Source organism: Thalassophryne amazonica, chromosome 6, assembly GCF_902500255.1.
Source record: "Thalassophryne amazonica chromosome 6, fThaAma1.1, whole genome shotgun sequence".
NCBI lineage: Eukaryota > Metazoa > Chordata > Actinopteri > Batrachoidiformes > Batrachoididae > Thalassophryne > Thalassophryne amazonica.
In genome coordinates this window covers 79714715-79737828 of record NC_047108.1, presented here as the reverse complement: position 1 = coordinate 79737828, position 23114 = coordinate 79714715, and the positions used below count along the sequence as shown (strand labels likewise).

Below are 23114 nucleotides of genomic sequence, written 5' to 3'. Positions count from 1 at the left end.
ACTTTTGTTTCCCACTCCAATTTGCACCAAACGTTGCACACATATGGAGGTAGGTTCTACAATTGGTATGTTTGACAAAGGTCAAACATACCAAAGGCCAATCACTGGGGTCAAGGTCATGTCTGTCTATCTGTTTATCTTTGTGTTGGTCTACTCCTCCCAGGTCCTTTTGGTGATTACTACCAAAGATGTATATGTCATATGTAAATATGTCAGTGAAGTCCTATAATAAAATTTATTTTGGCCAAGTTCAAGGTGAAGAATTCGATTTTCAACTTGGTGTGTACCAAATGTGGCACATAGTTAAGTGGAGTCTAGAACTGCCCTGGCAATGTCAGCCAGATGTCAATCAATCATTTGGGTGACAGTGGGGTCGTGTCCCTTACTATGAGCATGCTCACCGTACATTACCTAGATGCATTTAAAAAAGGACAGCTTACATGGTAATAATTTGTACACCTCTTGCTGTTGTCCAATTTCAGGCAGGATTTGTTACCAGCTAATTCAGTTTCCTAATTATTCAATTCAACAGACATGACAGACCGACACCCAAAGATTCTCCTCATCCACCCCCACCCCCTCACTTAATCAGAACATTAAAGAAGAAGGATGAATACTGATAAAAGCACAGTTCACATATTGGTTGTAGACAAATATACAGTGTGGACAGACTGTTGATGCACTGACACACCAACTGTGGATCCCTGGGTATTAGAGGCGATTATGTGGGGTTTAAAGGCTTGATGTTAAGCAGCTCCACAGTGATCTGAGCATCCTCAGAAGCAGTTTGACAGCTGCACTGTTGACCCTCTGCTTCCAAACCCTACCGTCACATTCGCTACAAGCAGCAGCAGGCGACAGAGGCAAAGTAAGGACTTGCCATTCATTCTCAAACAGAGTGTGCGTTTTGTACCTTCAAGAGAGAACTGACACGCTGCCATTAGCTAGGCGGGGCCAAAACAGACCAGAAGTGTATTTTATGCAAATGCTGTGCAAATGAGTGACGCAGGATGGCGACTGCCACTCCGAGTGAATTCACAGTGCAACTTCAGCTGGTTGTTCACTCAAACAAAATAATCCAAAATAGTGGAATACGCTCCGAAACAGCTTACTTCTGTGTAAATCTGTAAAAAGTCATTGCGTTTCTGTTAAAGGTGTTAACATTTGGAATAACTGTCCTGATAACATTCAATTATCTGCGACCTTAGTTGGCTTTAAAAGGCTCTATAAGAATAATATAATTATTTCTTACAATCTGATTAACTAGGTTTATTGATTTTGTTATTGTTTTTGGGGATTGTGCGCTATCATTAGTCTGGTTATGTTTGGAAATTTTTGTTAATTGATTAATTTATACTCTTTGCGTTTGTTTCCTTGGCATTTGCTGTTGTGAGTATGTATATATATATATATATATATATATATATATATATATATATATATATATATATATATATATATATATATATATATATAATACATATATATATATATTATGGTAAAAGGGCTGGGTATTAAAAAGCTTTTCATTCATTCATTCATATAATATGCTTCTCATATATTTTGGAATGTTAGCAAGAAATAAACCCTTCTAAATCTAAAAACACTGTTTTTGTAACCGCATAACACTACGCCCTGGGAACGGCCATGTTGCGACAAAGCTAACTGCTTGTCACGATCATTTGTCGCTAATGTGACCATAGGATTAATGTCAAGCATTTTCTGTACGCCCCTTTAAGACCAAACCAGTGAACACACAAACACAGCCATCAAACTCCCTAACATGACCACTCGAAACCCTTTAAATACAGCATCACAAAACAAAAAGGACAGGATGGGACAAATAAACAGAAATGAGAGTTTTATGCTGAGAAAGATTCCAAAATGAAAAGTCTGAAGTGAATGGCTGAGTGACATAATCATATTAATTATGTTGTAGTGAGTCAGGAGGTTTCTATCCTGAGAGGTTGACACACATACTGTAAAAAGATGAACAACATAACCCCATCCATGTCCACTCTCTCAGCATGGAGCCTTTGATACAAGATCCTTCATAGCACCCCAATAAAAGTAGGAAGCTAACATCTGTGAGCTGTGTGAATCCAGTTTTTGAAAATCTTTTGTCTTGACAGATTTATATCACTGAATTACCAAAGACTTGTGCATGATAAAAAGTGCACAAACACTATTGCACTCACAAATACCCCTGTATGTTGAGTTACAGTGTGCAATGAGGGTAGCATCTGTCAAATGTGCAAAATATTTGTATTCAAGAATATGCCATTTGAAGTTTGTCCACCTGAGTTCACATAATTCTGGGAGGAAACACGCAAATAGGTGAAGTTTGCACATGCAACACAATGTCAGATTCTACCCTGGTCTGGGGTTTGTATCCCGGTTTGTCCCCTGTTTATGTCCATGTTCCCTCTGATTGTTCTACTGTTTTATTTTCATATGATTGTACTTTAGTCACTTAAGTCTTGTTTTAATTTGATTCTGATTGTCTTTTCAGTTAATCATACTTCAGCCACTGCGAGTTCCATTATAGTTTAGTCTTATATTTTTTGTTGTCATCTTTTTAGGTCTGTCATTTTATTTTCTAGTTTGCTTCTTTGTTCTGTTCATGTTAATATTAATTCAGCTTTTGGCATTTTATGTTATTCACCGTTGGTGTTTCCATCACTGATTTCTCTTGCTTCTGTCTGCTTTGTTTTTTCTCACTGCACTTTCTTGCACCTGCCTTCACTCATCTTCGTGTCTTTCATCCACATCCCCCTTCCTGAATGTTCTGTTCACCTGTGTCTCATTTTCTGTGATTACCACCTCTGTTATTTAAGCCCCATTTGTTTTGTCTTCACTGCCAGTTTGTTGATTTTTGTGTCGTCCTTTCAGCCTTTGTTATCGTTCTGTTTACCAAGCTGTGTTTTGATCTTGCTCTGTATTCTCAGATTACACCTTTGTCTCTGTCCTTGAACCTTGCTGCTCTGTGTTTTGACTTCTGCTTGTTTTTTGGACCACGCCCCTGCCTCACGACTGTCTGTAACCTCTGCCTCGCTGACTGCTATTCTGTGTACCGTAACTCTGCCTACCTTAACGATAAAGTCCTTTTATTACTCCGCTTGTGTCTGAGAGTCCTGCAATTGTGTCCAGGCACTTTGTGCCTGTAAGCCTGACGAAGCCTGACACACAATTTATCAAGTTTAAAAGGAAATTTAGCAGGTACTGATAGCGTCTGTATTTTTCAAGTTTGAAACCTGGCAGTTAACTTATTGCACATGACTGACTGCTGCTCCTGCAGTCGAGACACTGCTGCTTCCTTGTACAGAGAGTTAAAAAAATAATAAATTGTAAACATTAGGATTTTTAAAAGAATTAATGGTTTACTTTGTGCTTGTTTCTTTAAGACTACGGATAACACAGGCCTACATAATGAGGTTTGTGTGGGACATCATGGCTGTGTGCAATGGACGCACAGTATGAATACACTCATGCGCTGGCTATTACAAAAAACAAACACAAAAACAATCTCCTACATAATTACTTCTTCATCCATATTATTTAATCAAACTGGTGAATAATTATGCTGTGTTCTGCCGGTGGAATGCACAAAACATTTTATCTATTGCATTTTCATACCATCCCACCCTTTTCTGATTTAGGCTTGTGGATACCACAAATACACTGTACTCACCTTCAGATCAGGAATTGCGTGGTCTGTGGTGCGAAAGCTTTCAAGTGCCAAACGATACAAGCACGCCAGCGCTATGTCTGTCCATCACCTCATTTTTATACCAACCCAGCCACATGAGTGCAAATGACTTGTGATTTAGTAGATGTGGGTCTTGGAAACTAACTACTCTAACTATTGTTGTTGGCAGTTTCCTTGCTTGCGAGGATAGTGGGAAGGCCTTTTTTTTTTTTTTTTTTTTTTTTTAGTTTATTTTCTACAAGCCCTCTGGTGGCTGAAAAGTCCGATGCGGGATGCACAAGACCTGTTACACTTGGGGCAAATGAACACTGGAGTAGGCTGGGCTTGTGCTGCTGCCTGCTCTTTCTGTCTTTGACGCTTCTGGCGTGAGGCCTCACTTCTTTCTGCCTCAAACTTCAGGCTGGCGGATTTGATGCTGGAACGCCAGCTGAGTCTATCTGTAGCTAGATGTTGCCATGACTGATGCTGAATGCCTGCACGGGAGAGCTGTTTCTTCAGCTGGTCCTTATAGCGCTTTTTGGGGGCCCCTTGGTTTCATCTCCCTTCCTTAAGCTCGCCAAAGAGAATTAATTTCGGCTTGCGTGTATCATCCATCCTGGCTACGTGACCTGCCCAACAAAGCTGTTGTTTGAGTATAATAGACTCCATGCTGGGCAATTTGGCTCTCGTAAGGATGTCCTCATTTGAGACGTAGTCCTGCCACTTGATCCCGAAGATGTTTCGGAGACAACGCTGATGAAAGCGTTCCAGTAATCTGATCTGCTGGTGATACAGAACCCAGGTTTCAGCTCCATACAGGAGGGTAGGGACCACAATGGCTCTGTAGACCTGCACTTTTTGTGGAAAGGCGCAGTCCATGATTCTGCCAGATTTTCTTTGAGAGTCGACCAAAAGAACTGCTGGCCTTGGCAAGGCGACTGTCTAGGTCCTTGGCAACAGATGCGTCATTTGAGATAACACTACCGAGATACGTGAAGTGCTCTACTGCATTCAGGCTGGTACCCTCGATGTTGATTTGGGGTGGGGTATATGCTGTACGGGGGACCGGTTGATATAGCACTTTTGTCTTTCTCAGGTTTGTTCCTCAGGATGGTGAGGCTGAAGGCTCTTGCTGCTTCAGCAAAACAGTTGACAATGTGCTGCAAGGCTTGCTCCGTATGGGCGACGAGGGCGCAGTCATCTGCGAAGAGCAGCTCCATGATTAGCTGTTCTGTGATCTTAGTTTGGGACAGAAGGCGCCGCAAGTTAAACAGACTTCCGTCGGTTCTGAAGCGGATATAGATGCCGTCTGTCAAGTCTTCTTTGGCCTCACGAAGCATCATGCTGAAGAAGATGGAGAACAGAGCCATTTGAGATGGGGAAGCTGCTGGACAGAGTCCCGTTGTACTTCACTTGTCCCATCTAGCCTTCATGCAGCTGGCGGATGATGGTGAGGAGCTTTGGAGGGCAGCCAAGGCGTGCAAGAATCTTCCACAAACCCTCACGACTGACCATGTCAAAAGCATTGGTTAGGTCTATGAAGACTGCATAAAGGGCCATGTTCTGTTCTCTGCACTTGTCCTGGATCTGTCTCAGGACGAAGATCATGTCGGTGGTTCCCCTGTTGGCCCAAAATCCGCACTGACTCTCGGGAGTATTTTCATGTGCTATGGTAGGGGTAAGCCTGTTGAGCAGCACTCGAGCCAAAATCTTACCTGCTATTGAGAGGAGAGTGATGCCCTGGTAATTAGAACAGTCGGACTTGTCGCCCTTGTTCTTGTACAGGGAGACAATGACCGCATCTCGAAGGTCATGTGGAACCATTTCCTTTTCCCAGCAACTGGAGAAGAGAATCTGAAGCTTGTCGAGGACTGCCTCACCTCCATTTTGGTACACCTCTGCTGGGATGCCATCTATGCCAGGAGACTTCCCTGGATTCAGCTGCGTGGTGGCCTTTCGGATCTCTTCAAGTGTTGGGGGGTCATCAAGTTCCCATTTCACCTCTACCTGGGGAATCTTCTCGATTGATGACTCTTGCACAGTGTGCTTGTCACTGAAGAGGTTTTCAAAGTGTTCTGACCAACACTGCATAATGGTTTCCTTGTCCGTCAGAAGGGTGGAGCCGTCTGAGGAGCGCAGGGGTGCTTGCACTTGATGTGCTGGCCCATGGATGGTCTTAAGGGCTTCATAAAAGGAGCATATGTCTCCGGCATCGGCATGTTGTTGTGTCTTCTCCGCAAAAGCTAGCCACCAGTCATTCTGCAGTATGCGGAGCTTGCTTTGCAGTGTGGAGCAGGCATTTCTGTAAGCTGTCTTGGCAGAGTGGTCATCAGGTTTAGCTAAAAGAGTCTTGTGGCATGCACGTTTCTTTTCTAGTAGTTCCTGGATCTGTGCATCAGACTCATCAAACCAGTCTTTATTTTTCCTGGCTGAGAAGCCCACTACTTCTGCTGCCGTCTCCTGAAGGATGGTCTTTAATCTCATCCACTGTTGTTCAGGGTCGTCAGGCAGGCCTTCTTCTCCACCCAGTCTCTCCTCTAGTTTGGCCTGGAACTCCATTTTTGTGTCTATGTCTTGCAGCTTGTGGACTTGTAGCTTCTTAAACTGTGGGCCTTTCTTCTTAGGAGGGGGCTTGAAAGTGAAAGCAATCTTGGAACGGACCAAGCGACAATCCGTATAGCAATCCACGCTAGGCATCACCCTGGTATGTAGTACGTCTCTTCTATCACGCTGTTGCATCAGAACGTAGTCCAGAAGGTGCCAGTGTTTGGAGCGTGGGTGTCTCCAGGTTGCTTTGAATCTCTCTTTCTGTTGGAACAGGCTGTTGGTGATCGTCAAGTCATGTGCAGAGCAGAACTCCAGCAGCAGGCGGCCATTGTCGTTACAGTTGCCTATGCCATGTTTCCCTAGCACGTCCTTCCATACATCAGAGTCGCGGCCCACTCTGGCGCTGAAATCTCCCATGATGAGGAGCTTGTCCTGGGTGTCGACGCGTTGTAGAAGGTTGTACAGATCGCTATAGAAAGCCTCCTTAACTCCGATGTCAGCCTGCATGGTTGGGGCATACACACTAACAATAGTGGCAAAATCCTTGTTGTTGATGGGGAGCCGGAGTGACATGAGTCGGTCAGAATGACCAACTGGCAAACTGTGTAACATATGTGCTATGGCGATCTTAATCACGAACCCGACCCCTGAGAGTCAACGATCTTCTTTAGCCTTCCCTGACCAGAACAGTGTGTAGCCTGTGCCTTCCTCGGTGAGTGACCCTTGGTCTGCAAAGCGCACCTCGCTGAGTGCAGCAATGTCTATGTCAAGCCTTGCTAGCTCTTTGGCGACTAAGGCTGAGCGTCTTCGAGGACGATCTCTATTGTCTGAGTCCATCATTGTGCGTACATTCCAGCACGCAATTTTCAGGTTCTTTGTTTTTCTTTTCGCACCGCGTGTAGTGATGCCCATTGGCAGCAGTGAGCCAACCAGGTCTAGTGAGACAAGCCATGTTTAGACCACCTTTTCTAGGTCTGTCTCCATGTGGAGCAAGCAGGGCTATCCCTAAACAGGGCTGCTTGGTCACCCAGGGCCCTGCCGGATGATGCTGTTATCTCGGGTCAGCAATCAAAGGACCATAGCTCCTGAGCCGCCTGCATGCAGGATCGAGACTGCAGCTCCCAGTGCCATCATGCACCTGCTGTTTTCGCCTCTTCCCATAGCTGCAGGGCTTTCCTTCCCGCCTGCGCTCGTTGCTTAAAGTGGGGATCAGCTCGCGCACACCAATTCCACTCTATAGGCAAGGTGGCACTCCACAGTGGCACAGACAAGCAGAGACGGCTGTGGCAACCACCAGGCTGTAGGTTTTACATCAGAGTGACCTTCTCCTAGCCTCTGGCTAAAGAACCTTCCTCGGAGGCATGGGGGCATTAACCCAGGCTGGGGGTTTAACATTAGGGTTTTCCTTCCCCTAGGTGGACTGCCTTAACAGGGCTAATGAGTCCCATCTACCCACTGCTATAACCCAGTCAGCTGGGAGGCTCGTGATGGCGGGAGCGCCTAGATCCCGTATAGGTCATGGACCTACCACTGCCATACTTGAATAAACAATATCTGTGTTGTAAAACAACAACAACAAAAGCACAAAGCCAACCTAGTCAAAACCAAAGTGAGTGCAGCTCCAGGAAAACCTACCTGAAACAATCTAAAACTGACTGAAAATAAATCTGACTCAATCTAAACCGAAAACAATTCATCTAGCGCAACGTAACTATAGCTTGTAAGCTAACAAACGGAATATCAAATCAAATTTATTTATTTATTTATATAGCACCAAGTCACAACAAACAGTCGCCCCAAGGCGCTTTATATTGTAAGGCAAGAGCCATACAACAATTACAGAAAAACCCCAACGGTCAACGCTAACTATAATTAATAAACTAATAACTGTTGTATTGGGCTGTGAGCCACTTTGCACTGCATGGATGGCAGTGCCATGCCGCAGGTTTGAAAAGCGTGACTTTTTTACAGAAAAAAAATCCTTTTTTGTTTTGTTATTTTTATAAGCATCTGTACATCATAGGCATGAGGAAAAAACAGCCAAAAAAGAATGAGAAAAGACTGTTATGTCCATGTAGGCAATTAAAAAATAAAATATAATTACTGCAAATTATCATTATTTCTATTAGTTTAACAAGTGTATAAACATTTTACATTCTGACAAGTGGCCACAGCACTGATCAAACTCTTCTAATTCTGTCTGGATTCCATCACCAGTATCCATGAGTAAGAAGGCCTCTCCCCTAGGCCACGACTCCAGCATTCCCAGCTGTTGGAAGAAAAAAGTCTACATCAGAAGACACAATTCACACGCTCCATCAACTGCTGCAGTTATGTAACACAAAACAAATGCACCCCAGAGTGCACCAGGGATTGACCTGACCTGACCTTTTAGAACTGATGTGATTCTATCCTCTTAAGAGTTTTTTTTTCCACAATCAAACATAAATTTATAGGTCACATTAAGATGTTTCTTCTCATGCTGACTTTTTGGCAACTGTGTCAGGACAATACTTAAAGATTAGTTACTAGTCAGCGTTCACTGGCTGAATGGCACCTGTCCGGGTTTGGGGTGCTGCCATCATTAACGCTGAATGTTTTCTGACCCAAATACCCGCTGGGTGGGAAAGAAATGTGTTGCAGCACCAGGAAGAATGTGAAACAAGCTGCAGAAGATGGAGTTATTCCAGTGCTGGAGCGCTCCATGAAACAGTAATAAAAATAAAATGATAATAATAAAAAAAGTGGTGAGGGATCTGGGAATGGAGAAGTGATGCTAAAACTATAAACTTTTAACTGTGCCTTTTAAGCTTTGAATAAACCCCATGACTTGCCATCAACGCCTGCTCGGCAGAGCATGCACACACACACACACACACACACACACACACACACACACACACACACACACACACACACACACACACACACACACACACACACACACTCTCTGGGTATTGTTCAGGGCATTAGCTGTGCTTTTAAGGGGGCACATGTGTGAAGAGGTGAGTGTGAGTATGTTTGTGTGCATGATCTCACTCTTGTGCATTGAAATGTGCACCATTTGCGTCATGTCCAATGCGTAACCTCTAAAGCATCTGTGTAACTCACAGTGGGTGTCATTGTTCGAAAAAACAATGTGATGCATGTGAGATATCGCTTCGCAATGCCCCACTGGAAATTAATGCACAGAGGAAACAGTAGCTGTGTGTGTGTGTGTGTGTGTGTGTAAGACACAGATGTAAGAAGGTATATGTTAGTATAGTTGCACAAGAGCTTTTCTAATACATGTTGAATTGTATTGTGCACATATAGCATGTACAAAATGATTCACACTTGTTTCATCAATTCCATCTAAATAAATTGCAGCCTCATACGGTTAATGAACTGTATTTATTTTGCAATTTCAAACTAAAAGTGCTTTACACGGACACCTATCTATCTATTACACACAGTTTCAAGTTTGCCATCAACGCCTGCTCGGCAGAGCATGCACGCGTACACACACACACACACACACACACACACACAAGTTTGCTATCACTAAGTTGCAGTCGTGATGTATCTGTCATGGGTCACATTTTAGAAATTCAGTTTTGATTGCTGCATTATTCTCTGTATTTTATTATTTTCTGAATTATCTCCCATGGAAAATAGTAGCTGGTGCTTTTACTTTGACATTTTGTCAGTGTTCATTTGGTGTAGCTTAACTTCCTGTTTCTGGCTTCTGATTAGAGCGAAGTGCAATGCAAAGCTCGCTCTTATGGTAGACGAAGCCACAAACCGGAAATGGCGCAAAAAAAACAAAAAAAAAAAAACTCTGTCCATGGTAGATGAAGGCACAAACCGGAAATGGCAAAAAAAAAAAAAAAAAAAAAAAAAACTCTGCCCATGGTAGATGGAGGCACAAACCGGAAATGGCAAAAAAAAAAAAAAAAAAAAAAACTCTGCCCATGGTAGACGAAGGCACAAACCGTAAATGGCAAAAAAAAAAAAAAAAACTCTGCCCATGGTAGACGAAGGCACAAACTGGAAATTGCACCAAAAAAAAAAAACTGCCCATGGTAGACGAAGGCACAAACCGGAAATGGCAAAAAAAAAAAAAAAATGCCCATGGTAGAGGAAGGCACAAACCGGAAATGGCAAAAAAAAAAAAAAAAAAAAACTCTGCCCATGGTGGACGAAGGCACAAACTGGAAATTGCACCAAAAAAAAAAAAAAAAAAAACTGCCCATGGTAGATGAAGGCACAAACCGGAAATGGCAAAAAAAAAAAAAAAAACTCTGCCCATGGTAGACGAAGGCACAAACTGGAAATGGCAAAAAAAAAAAAAAAAAAAAAAAAAACCCTCTGCCCATGGTAGACGAAGGCACAAACCAGAACTGGCAAAAGAAAAAAAAAAAAAAACCTCTGCCCATGGTAGACAAAGGCACAAACCGGAAATGGTAAAAAAAAAAAAAAAAAAAAACTCTGCCCATGGTAGACGAAGGTACAAACCGGAAATGGCAAAAAAAAAAAAAAACTCTGCCCATGGTAGACGAAGGCACAAACCGGAAATGGCAAAAAAAAAAAAAAAAAAAACTCTGCCCATGGTAGACGAAGGCACAAACCGGAAATGGCACCAAAAAAAAAAAAACAAACTGCCCATGGTATACGAAGGCACAAACCGGACAACATTGTCGTAAAAAGCCATAAACCGATGGAAGACAAAGCCATAAACCTCAGCTGTTGGATGGAGGCTCTCACCGCGCAGGTAGACACGCGTGCGTCAGGCACGGCTGCAGCCGCTCCCCCTCCAGTGGATCTGCTGCCAAACAGGGTTAATCCAGTGGTCGTTCAGGGGTCCCCCCCTCGTCGCCCGAAGCTTACATAAGTCCCCCGGAACCATACGGTGGTTGTGTTGAAACGTGCGCGGACTTTCTGATGCAGTGCGTGCTCATTTTTTCACAACGGCCCGTTATGTACGCGTCAGAGCACAATTGGGTGGCTTACGTAATCAATTTACTTCGGGGCAGAGGACGCGCCTGGGCTACGGCGCTCTGGGAATGAGATTCACGGGTCCTGCCTACTTATACTGAGTTTATAAGGGAGTTTCGACTGGTGTTCGATCATCCCAACAGAGGCGAGGCTGCTTCAAATATGCTGCTGTCAATGAGACAGGGACAGTGGAGTGCAGCTGATTACGCAATCGACTTTCGCATCGTGGCAGTGAGGTCCGGTTGGAATGCAGTCTCACTCCGCGCCGCCTTTGTAAACAGGCTGTCTCTGGCCCTTAAGGAGCATCTGGTGGCTAAGGATCAGCCGCGGGATTTAGATGGGCTTATTGATCTGGTTATTCGCTTAGACAGTCGGTTAGAGGAATACAAGTGGGAGCAAGACGAAGGGCGTGGCCGTGTGCGCGCCGTCCCTCTCCCCTCCAGATCCGAGTTAGCGCCGTCCTCTCCCCGCTCCAAAGCCAGGGCTTTTTGCGTTGCACCAGCTCCCCCTGCTGACATTGCTATGGAAACGAGCAGGGCGAAAGTGAAAGTAAAGGAAAGACAAAGGAGGCTGGCTCGTGGAGAGTGTTTTTACTGAGGCGCGAGTGAGCATGCGCAGAAGAACTGCCTCAAGCGGTTAAAACTCCAACGCGCTCCCTTAGAGACTGGGCTAAGAGTGAGCCACACAAACCACACGGGCGTTCCACGCAAATGCGCATGACTCCCAGTCACAATCCTCTGTGGGGATTTAACCCTTACCGCTCCTGCACTGATTGACACAGGATCGGAAGGGAACCTACTGGATAGTAGGTGGGCTAAGGCTGTGGGGCTCCCTCTGGTGGCCGTTCCTTCACCATTGAAGGTGCGGGCACTAGATGGCACCCTACTACCAGAAATCACACATCAGACACAGCCTTTAACCTTGGTTGTCTCTGGCAATCACAGGGAGAAGATTGTGTTTTATGTAACACCTTCTACCTCCAGAGTTATTTTGGGTTATCCATGGATGATAAAACACAATCCCCGGATTGACTGGTCGTCTGGGATTGTGGCTCAATGGAGCGAAACCTGCCACCGGGAGTGTTTGAGATCCTCGGTGCCACCTGGCAATGAAGTTAAAGAGGAGGTCAGAGTCCCCCCCAATCTCACGGAGGTGCCGGCTGAGTATCATGACCTTGCTGACGTTTTCAGCAAGGATCTGGCACTCACCCTGCCCCCGCACCGACCGTATGACTGTGCCATTGATTTGGTTCCAGGCCTGAGTCCAGCAGGCTGTACAACCTCTCACGTCCTGAACGCGAATTAATGGAGACCTACATCCGGGACTCATTAGCTGCCGGGCTAATCCGAAATTCTTCATCCCCGTTAGGTGCAGGTTTCTTTTTTGTGGGCAAGAAGGACGACGGTCTCCGTCCATGCATTGATTATAGAGGGCTGAACGAGATCACGGTTCACAACCGATACCCGTTACCTCTATTGGATTCAGTGTTCATGCCCCTGCATGGAGCCAAAATTTTCACTAAACTGGATCTTAGAAATGCTTACCATCTGGTTCGGCTACGGAAGGGAGACGAATGGAAGATGGCATTTAACACCCCCTTAGGTCACTTTGAGTACCTGGTCATGCCGTTCGGCCTCACCAACGCCCCTGCGACGTTTCAAGCTTTGGTTAATGACGTTCTGCGGGATTTCCTGCACTGATTCGTCTTCGTATATCTAGACGATATCCTCATCTTCTCCCAGGATCCTGAGACTCATGTTAAGCATGTCAGTCAGGTCCTTCAGCGGTTATTGGAGAACCGGCTGTTTGTGAAGGCTGTGAAGTGTGAGTTCCATCGCACTTCTTTGTCCTTCCTGGGGTTTATCATCTCCTCCAACTCCGTCGCACCCGATCTGGCTAAGGTAGCTGCGGTGAGAGATTGGCCCCAACCGGTAAATCGTAGGAAGCTGCAACAGTTCCTAGGGTTTGCCAATTTCTACAGGACGTTCATTAAGGGCTATAGTCAGGTAGTCGGCCCCCTTACAGCCCTGACCTCCACAAAAGTCCCCTTCACCTGGTCGGATCGGTGCAAAGCTGCGTTTAGGGAGTTGAAACACCGGTTTTCGACTGCACCAGTTCTGGTGCAGCCCGATCCTAACCACCAGTTCATTGTTGAAGTGGATGCCTCTGACTCAGGGATAGCAGCCGTGCTGTCCCAGAGCAGGGAGTCCGATAGTGTTCTCCACCCCTGTGCTTACTTCTCCTCCAGGTTAACCTCCGCTGAACAGAACTATGACACTGGCAATCGGGAACTCCTGGCGGTGAAAGAGGCCCTCGAGGAGTGGAGACAACTGTTGGAGGGAGCTGTGGTCCCATTTGTGGTTCTCACTGACCATCGGAACCTGGAATACATCCAGACCGCTAAGCGTCTGAATCCCAGACAAGCCCGATGGTCACTTTTTTCATACGCTTCAACTTCAAGATCACCTATTGCCCCGGGACCAAGAACATCCGGTCTGACGCCCTGTCCCGGGTGCATGAAGAGGAGGTTGGAGCAAGCCTGTTGGACCCACCGGACACCATCCTACCAGAATCTACTATCATCACAGCCCTCATGTGGGACGTGGAGGGAGTGGTCAGGGAGGCCCTGACGCGACACCCGGATCCCGGAGGTGGACCTGCCAACAGACTGTACGTGCCACCAGATGCTCGGACTGCCATGTTGGACTTCTATCATGGTTCCAAGCTCTCCTGCCATCCAGGGGTGTGAAGAACCGTGGCAGTGGTCCGGCAGTGGTTCTGGTGGCCGTCAGTCGAAGCCGACACCAGGGACTACATCCGGGCATGCACCACGTGCACCAGGGGCAAGGCTACACACCAGTCGGAGAAGGGGCTCCTCCAGCCATTGTCTGTGCCTCGTTGCCCCTGGTCCCACATAGGAGTGGACTTCGTCACGGGTCTCCCTGCGTCCCAGGGTAAGACAGTCATCATGACGATAGTGGACCGGTTCTCCAAGGCAGTCCACTTCGTGGCCCTCCCAAAACTCCCGACAGCCCAGGAGACTGCAGACCTCCTGGTGTACCACGTCGTGCGTCTGCATGGTATCCCGACAGACACAGTATCTGACCATGGTCCTCAGCTCTCCTCACAGGTCTGGAGGAGTTTCTGTAGGGAGCTGGGGGCCATGGTGAGCCTGTCGTCTGGGTACCACCCTCAAACGAACAGTCAGGCAGAGCGGGCTAACCAGGACTTGGAACAAGCATTATGGTGTGTCACCTCTGCGCACCCGACAGCTTGGAGTCAACATCTGGCCTGGATCGAGTATGCCCACAACAATCAAGTCTCGTCATCTACTGGCCTCTCCCCATTCGAGGTCTGTTTGGGGTACCAGCCCCCATTGTTTCCAGCTCGAGTTTCCATTTTGAGTTCCTGAGTATTGCCTGTCCTCTCGGATTTATTGCCTTGGTATGAACACTCTCTGTGTAGTGACCTACTGCCTGTTTTTTTTTTAGACAACTTGCTGCTCCCACAGAAAGACTGTTACCTGTTGAACTGATCAGCTTTGTGCCTGTCCTCTGCCTGTTTAACAACCAAGGCTGTTTTCCTACTGTTTTTAAGATTGTACTATTTTGCCTGCAAGACAATAAATCTGGATTTTCCTTACATTGTTGTCGTTCTCTGCATTGGGGTCGTCCACCAAAACCATTATAGCAGCCATATGTTGAATAATTATTTAATTCTAAACTTGCACATGTAAATTTAGCCACAGCGGCTCCTAATTTTCCATAGCCCATCTAGCATTCCAAATATCCAGCAGGTGGCGGGCACATCTATAGTATATTACATAGGCAAAACAAAGCGCTCACTCACACACACACACTCGTCTTCAACCGCTCAGTCAAAAACAAGGGTCGTGGGGAGCTGGAGCCTATCCCAGCAGTCATAGAACGTGAGGTGGTGTACACCCAGGACAGGACACCAGTCTGTTATACGGACAGTCTGTCACAAACAAACACATTCACACCCACACACACACCTACGGACAATTTAAAGAGTCCAATCCACCTAACCCGCATGTGTTTGGATGTGGGAGGAAACCGGAGCACCCGGAGGAAACCCACACAAACACGGGGAGAACATGCAAACTCCACAACAAAAAGGCCACAGGTGGGAATTGAACCCATGACCTTCTCGCTGTGAGGCAACAGTGCTAACCACTAATCCACCATGCTGCCTGCAAAACAAAGCTGCTTAAAAAAATTTCAACAGACTATATGTTTTGTTAAGCTCTTTAGTGCTGATCAAAGTGAAGCAGAATTTTCTGAATCTTTCGAAAGGACTATTTGACAAATAATTATTTTAAACAATTGGGCCAACTAATCAGGCAGAGTAATAGAATGTCACACCGAGAATATTGCGGGGGTTTGAGTCAGTCCTGGTGCTTCTTTGCATGCTTTGCCTTGCCTGTGACTGTTGGATTTCTCCGGTTACTCTGGCTTCCTCTCAGAGTCCAAAAACATGTAGGTCAGGCTCAGGCTAAATGCTGGCTCGAAATTGGTTTTCGGCATGAGAATGAATGGAGGTTTGTTAACCCTGTTCTGGACCAATCTATCAAGAGTGTATTTCACTTCCGGGCCCAGTACATGGTGGGAGGGAGTTCAGCCCCAAACAACCCTCAGACTGAATAGATGATGGTGTTGCAAAAACTGAAAATATCCCAGTGTTACTCTCTCAGGATACAACAGCCCTTAATACAGACTTGGATGAAGTCTTTTCGCTCCCTTTCACACGAAACATGAAGTCTGCTCTCCTCAAACATTTTACCAGCAGAACCCAAAGTCTTTAATCACAAAACCACTTTTCATTCCTCCTTCTCCTCATGTTCATCCTCTTTGCTCCAGAATCGTCTGCTCCCGTGCCTCCTCTCTACCCTCAAACCACAGATCCCTGGCCTTGTTTCCTAAAATAATGTCCGTTTTGTTTCAAAGAATCTGCGGTATGTGCTGGCTACAGACTCAAAGAATTCACCATTTTCTCAAGTTCGTTCACACTGAGCCTGCATGCAGACGCGCGCGCGCACACACACACACACACACACACACACACACACACACACACACACACACACACACACACACACACACACACCTCTTTTTCTGTACAAACATGATGTTTGGCTTTTATTGTCCCATTTCTTACAGATGTAGGTTTCAGAGTGATAAGGAACACAGCCAGAGAAACTGAGCCAGACTCATAATCGGATTGCAAATAGATTACCATGAATACAGTATGTTTGTTGGGAAAAAAAAAAGGCATTCTGGGTTGACTGGGTATCTGTGTCTCTGTGCTCAAATCACTGTGGCATGAGGGATTAAGGCCTGACCGCATACATGAACCTATGAGTATTCAAAAAATCTGGAAGCAAAGCTCAGTTATTAACCTGGATATTCAAAAGTGTCACACTGAAACATTCATATGCAATTGTGCCTGCGTGTGTGTTTCACTTTGCTGCTGTAAAAGGTTCAGACTTCCACTGGAGGAGACCTATTGTTGGAGTCGTACCCCCTTTTATAAGTGCTGAGTGAGTCAGACTATAGGCATCTCAGGCTGGCAGTACGGGAAGCAAAAACTGTTCAGGATCACCCTGAAAGTTCACCCACATACTGCTGGGTACACCACATCCACCTTTAATTTCTAATAACCAAATAACCATTTGCTTTGAAACAGCAGACTGATAACCTAAGGTCAAAAAGGTCTGTCACTGTAGGGTAGAAACAGGAAAACATGTCTACCCACATTTTTTAACAGATGGATTTGGTCCCCAAAGATTTTTCATCAGTTACTGCTCAGATAAACCCAACATATCTGCTATATGTGATGAAGACTCTCCTATCCTGTGCATCAACAGCATTTCCTGTATATTCATTTTGTGAATTCTTCTGTAATTAGTGTCTGTATTATGGCCCAAGCAGAGGGTCACCCCTTTGAGTCTGGTCTGCTTGAGGGAGTTTTTCCTTACCACTGCTGCTCTGGGGGTTAGTAAGGTTAGACCTTACTTGTGTGAAGCACCTTGAGGCAACTCTGATTTGGCGCTATATAAATGAAAATAAATTTAAAAATTGTATCTGTTAAACCTCTGGGGTCCAAGAGTATTTTCTCCATTTGACCATATTTTCCATAACTCCCCTTTGAAGGTCCTTTATTTCCATATTATACCCATGTGTTGCACATCAAAATGTTCAGAAGTGTCAGATTTCTGAATGTGAGACACATATTTGTCTAGAACACAGTGTATAATATTTAATTCGGCTCTAAACCTGAAAATAGGAAATGTGTTTTTCGAAATTCTTCACATCTTTAGCAACAACACATTTTTATTCATGTGGATGAACTGTTTTGGTATTAGAAATGGATTTAGCACCGTATTTAGATCACAAAATTAGTGTAATATATGAAAGATTTTAAAATAATGTTTAATAAATTAAAATATATACAAACACCTCACTACATGTACAACTTAGCTTCAATCTGTTTGTTTCACACATCCTTTTTCTTTTCTCATTTTATTTTCTTGAAAATTTCATTTGGACATTTTATTACTGTGAATTATTCAGTGTTTAGTGTATATTCATTCATGTTGAACAGAGAATGTGCAGCTCAAACCGAAGTCAAATTCCTTGTATTCTGTGGATACTTGGTGAATAAAAGCTATTCTGATTCTGACAAAAGGGCAGAATGGCAGCTGACGTGGTTAACACTGTTGCTTCACAACAAGAAGGTCCTGTGGTCACTTTCTGCCTGGTCCTTTCTGTGTGCTGTTTGCATATTCTCCCTGTGTTTGCATGGGTTCCCTCTGGGTGCTCCGGCTTTCTTCCCCTTCCAAAGACATGCAGGTTAGGTGAATTGGAAACTTTAAATTGATCGTGAGTCAGAGTGTGAATGTGTTTTTTGGTCTATATGTGACCCTGCGACAGACTGGCGGCCTGTCCAGGGTGTATCCCCGCCTCATGCACAATGACTGCTGGGATAGGCTCCAGTCACCCACCCCCTAATTGAAATAAGAGGACATAGAAAATGAATGAAAATATACAATATACGCCCTGTAGTGCAGCAGTGTCACACTCTGGTAATTGCACAAGAAGGATGTGGAACATTCCAAAACAGCATTTATGTAAAATAACATCACCTACCTGTCTGCTGGATGTCTTCTCTTTTGGATTATTTCCTTTTTGTGTGAATAAAGACCAACTGTGGTGAAAACTGAAAATGTCCTTGGCTGCTTTGAAATAATAATAATTAAATAAAATGCTGCACCATTCCTGAAGAAAATATTCACTCTTCATGGTTTTCCAAAAGGATTTTCTTTGTCTGCAAGACAATACGTGTGTGTTTGTGTGTGTATGTGTATACATACACAATGTTTTAAGTATTTTCAGGTCAACAGGACCATTATTTTAGAGTTTATAGCATTTAGTGATGCGTTTTGAGGAGGATCTCTCACTAACAGACACTCCAGCCACGGTACAACCACTCACAAGGTGAGATATGAGTCACACCCATGTGAAATTGTCCAGTCTCTAGAGAAGAGAGTGAAATTACAGCTGGAAACTTGTAGTTTCCGGAAGTAGTTGAATTAAATCTCTGTGATTTAGATATGCTGGAGCATCCACGGGCCTCACAGAATTAAAATCAGTTCCACTTAGAAAATTTCACCAGATTTTTCGAGGCCACAAAGACCTCAATGCAATGCAGAGTCATAAATTCCATATAGACCCTGAGATGCCCGTGCTCTGTAAATCTGTAAATTCTGTAGCAAGATGTAGAAAACACAACACACACACAATCCATACATGAATTTACAATGAAAATAAAATTGTTTACCAGCCATTTATAGAAACTGTATGAGAATAATACAGTGGGGCCAAAAAGTATTTAGTCAGCCACTGACTGTGCAAGTTCTCCTACTTATAAAAATGAGAGAGATCTGTAATTTTTATCATAGGTACACTTCAACTATGAGAAACAAAATGAGAAAAACATCCAGGAAATCACATTGTAGGCCATGTTTCATGAGATTTTAAGCCAAAACCTCCTTCCATCAGTGAGAGCCTTGAAGATGCAACATGGCTGGGTCTTCCAGCATGACAATGATCCCAAACACACCGCTCAGGCAACAAAGGAGTGGCTCTGTAAAAAGCATTTCAAGGTCCTGGAGTGGCCAAGCCAGTCTCCAGACGTCAACCCCGTAGAAAATTGGTTGAGGGAGTTGAAAGTCCATGTTGCCCAGCGATAGCCCCAAATCATCACTGCTCTAGAGGAGATCTGCATGGAGGAATGGGCCAAAATACCAGCTACAGTGTGTGCAAACCTGGTGAAGATTTAGAGGAAATATTTGACCTCTGTCATTGCCAACAAAGATTATGCTACAAAGTACTGAGCTGAACTTTTGTTATTGACCAAATACTTATTTCCACCATAATTTACAAATAAATTCTTTAAAAATCCTACAATGTGATTTCCTGGATTTTTTTTCCTCATTTTGTCTCTCATAGTTGAAGTGTACCTATGTTGAAAATTACAGACCTCTCTCATCTTTCTAAGTAGGAGAACTGGCACAATCAGGGGCTAACTAAATACTTTTTGGCCTCACTGTAAATGGACAGCATTTCTATTGGACTTTTTCATCTGATGCAGTCCCGTAAAACAGTTTACAATGATGCCTGACATTCATCCCATCACACATGGGCATGTGTGCAAACACAAATAGAGCAATTACATCATACCACCATGTACGGCACTCAGTTACACACCTTCACCAACCTTGCTCAATGGCACCTTACTGGATTTCCTGTCTGATGAAGATATCAAACCAAAAGCCCACCCACTTTAATAAAAAGAATGTTCATGCTAATTGCCACAACACTTGTTTGGACTATGTGAGTCAATAAAAAGGGCAATGATAGGTAACCATATTAAGCTACAGTAAGGCTATTATTGTTTACAAATGCTTTACAAAAGACTTTTCAAATATTTAATTACACTACACATTTATTTCGTATTTGCTTGTCTATTCAGTGGCGAAAAGAAGCAGTTTACTGAAGTTGTTTGTACCTTGTACAATAACATTATTTAGCTCATTATCTTCTGATTACTAACACAGTGTTTGTGTTATAAATAATGTGCTGAGTTTTGAAACATTTAATTATGCTGCACCGATTAAAGTAATTTTGCTTCATAGTGGTGGGAAGTGGGGGTGCTGGGTGCACTGCAGCATCCTCTGGTGGAAAAGCACCATGTGACCAAAAATATAGCAATAAATAAATTGTTTCCATGTTGTTATTTTTTTAATGCAATTTTTGAAGTTTTTGAGAATAAAAAGCAATTCTGGAGAAGTATTCTATAATGCTATGCAGAGTAATAAAATTTCCACTCATGATTGACGGAGCTGTGCACTTATCCCGGCTCCCTTTCTTACAGTCACTGCAGACTGCTCCACTGATTATCGCTTTTCACTGCATTCAATTTGCACCCAGCTCCAATGACATCACTCACCACTCTTTCCAAAAAAGAAAACAATCTGCATGGTATTTTAATTTTAGCTTAAACTGTAGCCCGGCATCAAAATAACTGAGCAGCCAAATATGGGTGTGGCTCTGGCCATCCCAGTCTCACGTTTTTGTTTTTTTTGTTTGTTTGTTTGTTTTCATGCTCCCCTTATGAAATGATTCAAATTTTCTGGAATTTTTTTTTTAACTCACCTATTACTAACCATACTCCTACCCCCAACCCTAACCATAACCACCCGACCCCCCGCTTCACGTTTAATTTTGTGCAGCCATCACGGAATGAATTAGAATGAATTCGTGCTGCTGTGACGAAAATGAGGCGCTTTTCATGACAATATCACAAACCAACAGATTAATGTATATTTCGTGCCAATGAATCACGACATGCCGTGACACTGGGTTGCTCTGGTTCAGTCACTCCTGCAGTGAGCAGGGAAATGTCATTTTGTCCTCATACTTGCAACATTAACACCTTTCATACTTGACTTTCTGTGCCTGGAAAAGAAGTCACACACATGGAAAATATAAATACATCTTTTTAAACTTGTTTTCAGTGCTGGAAAAAAGTCACATAACTGCCGTCGGGTTACAAGAAGTCAATTTCTGCTCTTCAATTTTCTGAATGTCCCTTAACCACAGGGAGCTCTGAAATCCACGGGATCTGGATCATAAAAATAAAGTAACAAAGGAAAAGATTATAGTGACTCTATATGTATTTATGTTTATAAAACATTTCACAGGAGGTGTGCTTTCAGGGAGGTGCTGTCAGCCCAGGTGACAGCTAAAGGAGTTAAAAAAAAAAATCACTTTTATATATACACACACACACACACACACGCTTTTTGGATGTGTTCTTGTCAGTTTAGTGTAACACTCCAACCCAAATCCATGTTTTCTTTCTTGTTGGATGAAGCTGCAGCACCACATTTCAAAAGTAAATGCAACTTCATGGACTCTTCTGATATGCTCTCTCCTCTTCATGGCACATTTTTCGACAGATGTGAATAATTTATAATAATAATAACAGTTAACTTTTTTACAGACCAGGCCAAAGCTGCCTCATGCACTTTATAAATGGTTCCTGCGCACAGTAAATTATCCATGTAAATTCCACTGTGCGCATCGCACTTTGCACTCACCGTCTTCAGGCTGGCTCTCTCCACAGCCTTCTTGACTTTTCCGTACGTGCCTTTGCCCAGAGTCTCCATCACCTCATAGCGGTGTCTTAAGTTGTGTTTGTGCTGGTGCTTCTTCACTTCCGGCGCTGCCCGGCCCGCCGCCTGCCGTTTGGACACCTCGGCGGCCTCGTCGTGGCCGCTGGACGCCGCATTCTGCAGCCGTCCGAGCTCGGTGCGCTCGCTGGTGTTCATCGCGCCTTTGCTGTGCGCCTCACGTCTGCCCATCCTCACTGCGCACCGCGCGCACCTGTCAGGAGCAGCGCGCGCCGGGACCCCCGGCCAGATCAGGAACAAAGTGGCCGCAACGCTGAGTGGAAACCAGCGGGTTTCCCATATAGGAGAAGAAAAACTGATCTGATGTTTGAAGTCGGTGCTGAACTGAGTGTGACTGTCGGTGATGATGAGCGGATCTGAGCTGCAGCAGCTTTGCCTCCGCTCTCCTCCAACAGCAGCAACAGGAGCGATCAGGACCACGTGGTGCGGTGGGCGGAGCCTCGCCGGGAGCATCACGCACGGGATTGTGTAATAGCTCGTTTTAATAATATGCCGTTGTACACATTTTATCTGTTAACACCAGGACAAACATGATTACTGATCTGAGTTTATCCTATGAAACAGGTGCTCCCAAAGTGTGGACACAAGAGATACTGTGTGTGTGTGTGTGTGTGTGTGTGTGTGTGTGTGTGTGTGTGTGTGTGTGTGTGTGTGTGTGTGTGTGTGTGTGTGTGTGTGTGTGTGGGCCAGTGGCGGCGCCAGGAAATTTTTGTTGGGGGGGGGGGGGGGGGGCTGAGGGGGAGCTGGGGTAAAAGTTGGAGGAGCTCCACAAAATGTCGTTGAAATAAATACGAGGGCTGTCCATAAAGTATAGGCACGGCGGCACAGGAAAAACACCTCCGTGTTGATAACCATTTGTAAAATCCAGGCGGCTTTTGATGGCTTTCAGTGGAGTGAGTATATGAGAAATTGTTTATCAGCTGGAGATGTTCCAACTTGTCCTCAAGGCTTCCAACAGAGGTGTTTTTCCTGTGGCGGAGCGTCGCGGCGGCTGCGAGCCGACGCTGCAATCCGCCCGCACGTCTTTCATTAAAAAAAATCTCCTTTAACAGTGGAATATCCGGATAAAATGCTGAAACCGACTTCTTCTGAAACTTCTCTGTTCTCTCACAACGTCCTGGATCA

At 44.5% G+C, this 23114-nt stretch overlaps 1 protein-coding gene across 1 annotated transcript in view; it reads right to left on the bottom strand.

Moving 5' to 3' along the window:
• LOC117512486 (NUAK family SNF1-like kinase 1) overlaps positions 1 to 22345 on the bottom strand; it is a 60207-nt gene extending 37862 nt beyond the window's left edge. The window contains exon 1 of the mRNA XM_034172575.1: positions 21897 to 22345. Within this exon, the coding sequence (XP_034028466.1) occupies positions 21897 to 22160 (264 nt within the window). The 5' untranslated portion in view covers positions 22161 to 22345. The remainder of the gene's footprint in view (positions 1 to 21896) is intronic.
• Positions 22346 to 23114: the final 769 nt, after the last annotated feature.